At 33.2% G+C, this 7,275-nt stretch overlaps 1 protein-coding gene across 2 annotated transcripts; it reads right to left on the reverse strand.

The window, feature by feature from the left end:
* Positions 1 to 1,040: 1,040 nt before the first annotated feature.
* Positions 1,041 to 3,765, reverse strand: LOC137616515 (uncharacterized). 2 transcript variants are annotated; one of them, XM_068346344.1, is made up of 4 exons: positions 3,650 to 3,765; positions 2,510 to 2,548; positions 1,883 to 2,053; positions 1,041 to 1,484 (listed from the first exon to the last, which is right to left on the reverse strand). In XM_068346344.1, exons 1-4 carry the CDS (start codon positions 3,732 to 3,734, stop codon positions 1,222 to 1,224), a joined length of 558 nt encoding a protein of 185 aa, XP_068202445.1. In that variant the 5' UTR covers positions 3,735 to 3,765; the 3' UTR covers positions 1,041 to 1,221. The 2 variants fall into 2 exon arrangements, with proteins under 2 accessions (XP_068202445.1, XP_068202446.1); XM_068346345.1 differs by lacking the exon at positions 3,650 to 3,765 and having other exon boundaries at positions 2,510 to 2,638.
* Between the last annotated feature and the right edge of the window lie 3,510 nt (positions 3,766 to 7,275).

Here is a 7,275-nt window from a genome sequence, read left to right on the forward strand (position 1 = left end):
AGGTGTAAAAATATACAATTTTATTTGAAAAACAAATATATCAATTTTTTTTTATTTTTTCATAATCAGGAACATTTTTAAACAACAAATATTCTTTACATGATTCGTTTAAAATGTTTGGCAATTATTTACACCACGAAATCTTCAGCAAATATATCTCACATATCAAATGTGAAAAATGAAAATAACAGTGCTATTTTGTTAAGTCTGAAAGTTCTTTTTAGCATTTGACGAAGCTCCAAGTTTATGTTCAGGGTTGAAGATCTAGCAATTATTTGCATGACGAAATCTTTAGAAAATATATTTTTTATTTATCATATGTAAAATATAAGTTTGAAATATTTTTTAGCATCTGACAAAACTTTAAGTTTAGGTTCAAGACATTTAAGGCAATATAATACTGAAAGACAATTTTTTTATGTTTTGTAATTCAAGATAATAGAAAGGGTATCTTTTTTGTTGGACCAAGATAAAATATCTTGAACTTTGAATGCTCGTGGACTCAAATATAAGTCATAAATGAACATGCCGTATATGAAAATGCGTTTATTTTATGAAAAAGAAATATAAGAAATGTTGAAATGATGTTATAGTAGATTTAATTAATTTCAAAAGAAATCTGGCAATTATTTAAAATCTTCATCAATTTTACTTCTTACATACAAGATATAAAATATAAAAATAACAGTAGCATTTCGATAAGTTGAAATGTATTTTTAGCATCTGACAAAACGTCAAGTTTAAGTTCAAGATTGAGGCAAAGTTTGCTGCTTTTAACGACCCCTTATTTTGCCATTTTCACTATATTTATAAAAAAGACTGGAAACTTTGAGAGATTTTGAGGATCAAGATCGCCAAAGCCCCTTCAGATCGGACTGGTAGATTAAGATGACATTTCTTCCAAGAAGTGAAAAATTAAGGAAATTTAGTAGTCTCGTGGTGCAGGGGTTCCCAACATTTTTGTTCCTTTTTACCCCTAGGACATTATATATATCACTGTGTATCCTTAGAGTTAAAGATGAAAAAGATAAACAATGAAATTGATATTGTGATAATAATTGTATTATTAAATCTTAGTGCAGAATACATAATGTATTGCCCAGTACTGGCCACTATTCTCTCAGATCCAATGTACCCCCTGAAAAGTATAAATGTACCACTGGAGGTACATGTACCTCCAGGTTGGGAATCCCTGTCGAAATGCATTCCCTAAGGAAGACCTCAAGCCTGCTCACAGATGGGGCTGTACTTGATCTCCCCAACATCCCCCAAGCACGAGACATCAGACAGGAGGAAGTAGAATTCGCTGTCTAAAATGGCGCAGTTGCTTTTACCGTCTATGCGTGGCCTGAGGGTGAAGGCGCCGTCGCAGTCGTATCTCCAGAAGGGCGCTCCGGCCGGGACGTTGCTTCCGTCACTCCAAGTGAAGTGGCTTTCGTGGTTGTCGTCTGTTGCATCTATCCAGTAGTGGTTATGGTCTAGGCCTAAATGGAGATAAAGTTTTCAATATCAAATAACTGGCTGAAATTGATCCATCGATGATTTAATTAATTTTGTATGTTAAAAACTTTATTTTCACTTTTAATACAATGGTGTATGTTCAAGACTATTTTTTAAAATGTTTATAGAATTTATTTGTTAATTTGTTTTTTCACATTTTTTATAAAATTTTGTTATAAACAATATTTTTCACTTTTTTAAACCCCCCGAGGTGCGACAGCAATTAATTTTTGCGCGTAATCTGGCCGTTAGTGCAATGCAGATCCCTTAAAGATGACCAATCTCTCTCTCTCTCTCTCTCTCTCTCTCTCTCTCTCTCTCTCTCTCTCTCTCTCTCTCTCTCTCTCTCTTCTCTCTCTCTCTCTCCATATGGAAAACTCACCATTTTCTTTGATATAATCGATGATTTCTGCCAGTTGGGAAGCATGGGGAATCTTAACCAGCTTAGCTCCCATCGTCTTGCATTTTAACCTCATGTCGTAAAAGCTTCCGTGTTCCAGTGGGTCGACGAGTAAGCACTGAGTGCCAATTGCTTCGAAGGGATAATCACATCCTGGAATGGATAAAAGAGATGAGTTGGTTTTCGGTTTTTCTTTCATACTTTTATTTTGTTTCGGGCTGACTAACTGGATGTTATTTAAAGGGCTGAAACAAGTAAACTTGTTTCTAGTTAACACGTATTTTTGTTTTACTTTTATATGCTTGTAATTGTTAATGGATATAGAAAAATGTATAATATATATATATATATATATATATATATATATATATATATATATGCGTATGTTATCACACACACACATATATATATATATATATATGTATGTGATTCATATATGTTTTGAATATCATATATGTCTCACGCATAATTACGTTTGTGTCTTGTTTACATGAAAAATTCTGAAGCAGAACGATACCCTCGTGTCAGTGATTACTCAAATTGTTTAGAAAAAATAGCTTGTAAACACTCAAGATATACTGTAGAATGGAAAATTGCTTTTGGTCTTACCTTGCGTATATACCGGAAAACCTGAGATTATGCAAAGAGCTGTTAGGAAAACAAAAACAGGATCAGACATTTAAGGCAATATAACACTGAAAGACAATTTTTTTATGTTTTGTAATTCAAGATAACAAAAAAGTATCTTTTTTTGTTGTACCAAGATAAAATATCTTGAACTTTGAATGCTCGTGGACTCAAATATAAGTCATAAATGAACATGCCGTATATGAAAATGCGTTTATTTTATGAAAAAGAAATATAAGAAATGTTGAAATGATGTTATAGTAGATTTAATTAATTTCAAAAGAAATTTAATTATTGAATTATTTAGGCTGAAGTATAAAGTATTATAGGTTTGGCAACTGAGAACAAATGAATAATCTTCATATTCCTCTTTTAGTTAACATACGGATGGATGACAAATAAAAGAAATTTATTGTTAATATTTAACAACTTTTAACTACTAAGCAAATACCACACAAACATAAATTTTTCTTTTACAAAAAGCTTGTTTCCCCTAGCAAGGGGTGGCCCTCCAGAATGTTCAAATAATAGTCCTTGCCACATTCATACTTGAATTCCCTTTGAATAAAACTGTCACAACAACTTATTGACACATTTCTTACACTTATAGCTCATCAAGAACCCGTCGACCCCCTTCCCCCGTACATACATGGTGCACTACCTAATTTATTTTTTCATGCATTCTCTCAATTCTTCGATGTTTTGCCTTTTAATGGTAATAGTCCTTTTAGCCACTGATACGCATTTTCACATCCTTTTTCCTTCATGTAGGAATCAATGGAGAGAGAGAGAGAGAGAGAGAGAGAGAGAGAGAGAGAGAGAGAGAGAGAGAGAGAGAGAGAGAGAGAGAGAGTGTGTGTAAACAAATAATATATAAATTTAGCAATCATTGTCCCACAATACAATCATTATTCAGGGTGATATAACACACCCACACCCACACACACACGCACACACACACACACACACATATATATATATATATATATATATATATATATATATATTAGAGAGAGAGAGAGAGAGAGAGAGAGAGAGAGAGAGAGAGAGAGAGAGAGAGAGAGAGAGAGAGAGAGAGAGAGAGATTAAATCGTAGATAAAGCGATTCGTATATCCTCTTACCAGACAGCAAAGGCAGTCTCCCCATTTTGGCTGCGTGTGTTGCAATGCAATTATCTGATAAAACTGACTCCTTTATACGTGGCATTGTTAGCCAGCAGATGTCCCAAGTCGCACGTACGCACGCAAAACACTCAATAAAATCGGTTTCTTTACCAAAGCGGTTACGACTCTGAAGGGAATAAAAAAGTTATTTTCTTTGAATTATCAAGAATTTAAGGCAAGTTCGATGCTTGATTTAATTCAAAGAGTGTCCCCTCAAATGGTGTTTTTTTTTTTTTAAGAAATCGTCAGTCCATCTTCATTCTTAGGGTAGATAGTTTTTAGAAAGTAGGGAACTTGTCACTCTAACAATCTGGGAATTTGAGTCTAATCTCATTTTATATCCATGATACAATCTCTATTTATATCCTTATTTCCTTTCCTCACTGGGCTGTTTTCCCTGTTGGAGCATTTGTGGTTGTAGCATCTTGCTTTTCCAGCTAGGTTTGTAGCTTATCTAGCAATAATAATAATAATAATAATAATAATAATACCAAAGTGAAAGAATAGACGTCAAAGAATAGTGCAATAGAATAGAATGTTTTTTGGAAGGCAAGATGGAATAGATAAAAGTCTTGAATACTCCTCTTATCTTTAGTCATTAAGATGAATGAAAAAACGTTGAAACTACTAAGGAGAAATTACAGAATCAGTGCTATTGAGATACATATAAGTAATAAGGGATTAGTATACAGTAGTTAAAAAAGTATGGATCAGGGTTTTAATGTAAGTTGGTGCAAAGAATTTACAGTAAAACTACTGTACTGAGTTACTGGGAAGTGATGGCCTTAATGTAATATTGATTTTAGCGCAGAAAACGACTATCAATTAAAACATGAATGTAGGAGTGACCACGTTATACAATATTCTGAAAACATCATATCTATCTATCTATCTATCTATCTATCTATCTATATATATATATATATATATATATATATATATATATATATATATATATGATAAATTTTTGCACATTTAGACGTGTTTTCATATTCAAATAAGCCATATATATTTTTGATACATTAATGTCTGGATTCTCTTAACGACCTCAGGATCAGAGTGGTTTAGTTACTGTCTATACAAGCTTGCCGACCAGGGTTCGATTCCCGGCAGGACACAAGCTCTTGTCTTTGTGTGATTTCGCCTGGGGCTCTGATCCCGAGGTCGTTAAGAGAATCCAGACATTAATGTATCAAAAATATATATGGCTTATTTGAATATATATATATATATATGTATATATATATATATATATATATATATATATATATATATATATATATATATATATATATATATATATATATATATATGCCTTTCTGAGTGGGGATACCTTAACGTTGTGAAAGGGTTTGCGTATCGCCTTGATCAGCAAAGATGTACTATTCAGGGCCACACAGGCTAGGTTGGTTTGCTGAGAGCGATCAGACTAATGTCTCCCATTATCAACAATCTGTAGTGGCCAGCATGGTGATGAAAACTTGCCAAACCACAGACAGAAATTGCCTTGTTCAATCCAACTGTAGATTTGACCATAAAATAAAATGTAATGTATGTCAGGAATATGGACATAAGAGTAGACTTTGCACCGAATATAATCATAGTTATCATTAGGTAGTAGGCCAAGATGACAGTGCCGCACAGAGTAATTATCTTAAAATGTTTTATATTAATGCACAATCTTTATTATGTCACAAACACGAAATAGAGCTTTTGGTAACACAACACAAAATTGATGTATTGTGCATAAGTGAAACATGGTTGTCTCCGAATATGAGTGATGATTTCTCTAATATATCTTCATATAATTTATACAGAGAGGACCACGGCAGAGGTGGTGGGGTGTGTGTGTATGTAAGAGACCATTTAAAGGTAACCGAGTTTCATAACGGCCTTGAGAAGCAGGAGGGTGTTGAATGTAAGTGGTTAACTCTACAGCACCGCTATTTACCCTCAGTTATTATTGGTTGCTTCTACCGCCATCCTAAATCTACTGTACATTCTTTTAATTTTATTTTAGACTCTCTTAAAAACGTAGTTCTAAGGAACAAACCTATTTTTATATTAGGTGATTTTAATGATGACCTTCTTAAAGCTGGTAATAAAATGGCTGGACTTATTGACAGTGTAAAGTTAGACCAACTGATCGACAGGCCTACTAGAGTAACTTCAAATTCATCAACCTTGATAGACCTCTTCATCACTAATAACAAAACTATGGTAACTAAATTAGAAATATTGCCGGGCCCAATCGCAGACCATGAAGCAATTAGTATTTTAGTGAATATGAAAAAACCAAAGCGCTCTCCCATTTATAAAACTTTTCGCTGTTTACGGAATTATTCACAGAATACATATTGTAACTTACTACTTCATGAAGTGAACACACTAAACACTATCTTGCATACAGATGACGTAAGTATTCAAGTTAATACTTTAACTAACGTCATGAACCTATGCATTGATACTTGCGCTCCCATTGTGACAAGACAATTAGTACGCCCCCCAGCCCCTTGGATATCAGAGCAAATAAGGTCTGCGATAAAAGAAAGAGATCAAATACAAAGTTTTCTGAAACAAGATCCTTATAATGAACTACTTAGGGAGAATTATAGAGATAAGAAAAAGACAGTTAAATTAGTAATTGACGCTAGTCGTAAAGAACATTACAACAATGAATTTGAAAAAAATATAAATGATATCTCAGCTACATGGAAAACTGCCAAAAAGATGCTTTCGAAAGTTACTAATAATGATTTTGAGTCAACTGAAAACAGCGAGGATGTATTAACCAAAACAGAAAATTTTAACGAATTTTTTTCCGGTGTAGGAAAAAAGGACATTTGAAAAATCTCAAGAGGATTTGGCAAATAATGATATCCTGTTGCAAGATATCAATCAGATTGATAATTCTAATGACAATTTACATGTTTTTAGACCCTCACCTGTTGATTGCGAGACTGTGATTTTAACTATTAAAAATATGAAAGAGACCAATGCCTGTGGACCAGATGGAATCTCTCTCCGTTTTATAAAAGATTCATTATTCGTAACAGCTTTTTATCTTACGATCATCGTTAATACATCAATAGTAACTAATGTTTTTCCTGAAATGTGGAAAATTCCGTATGTAGTCCCTGTCTATAAAAGTGGAGATAAAGATTTAGTGGGCAACTACAGGCCCATCTCACTGCTGCCTGTCCTGTCAAAAATTCTAGAAAAAATAGTTGCTGAACAATTAACCTCATATTTAGAATTGCATAAGCTTCTTTCCAAAACTCAACATGGTTTTAGACCAAAATTATCTACTGAGACTGCATTACTCCAGATATCTGATAAAATATACAACAATATGGAAAATAAGAAGATTTCTCTACTTTTGCTTTTGGACCTATCAAAAGCTTTTGATAGTGTTAGTCATGAAATTTTACTCAGAAAATGCGAAATGTTGAACATTGATACAGCCTGGTTTCGAAGTTATCTTAGCAACCGCCATCAAATTGTTAAAATGAAAAATACTATTTCTTCCACCAAACTAGTATCATTTGGAGTTCCACAAGGTTCAATTCTGGGACCAATTTTAT

This window comes from Palaemon carinicauda, chromosome 22, assembly GCF_036898095.1.
Source record: "Palaemon carinicauda isolate YSFRI2023 chromosome 22, ASM3689809v2, whole genome shotgun sequence".
NCBI classification, from domain to species: Eukaryota; Metazoa; Arthropoda; class Malacostraca; order Decapoda; family Palaemonidae; genus Palaemon; species Palaemon carinicauda.

What these genes read in the sequence shown, in the direction of transcription:
- LOC137616515 (XM_068346344.1), bottom strand. Translation starts at nt 3,734, where the DNA reads ATGCCACGTATAAAGGAGTCAGTTTTATCAGATAATTGCATTGCAACA. An exon ending in GAGACTGCCTTTGCTGTCTG is followed by an intron (nt 2,549 to 3,649) that starts GTAAGAGGATAT and finishes TTTTCCTAACAG; the next exon opens with CTCTTTGCATAATCTCAGGT. An exon ending in TTTTCCGGTATATACGCAAG is followed by an intron (nt 2,054 to 2,509) that starts GTAAGACCAAAA and finishes TATCCATTCCAG; the next exon opens with GATGTGATTATCCCTTCGAA.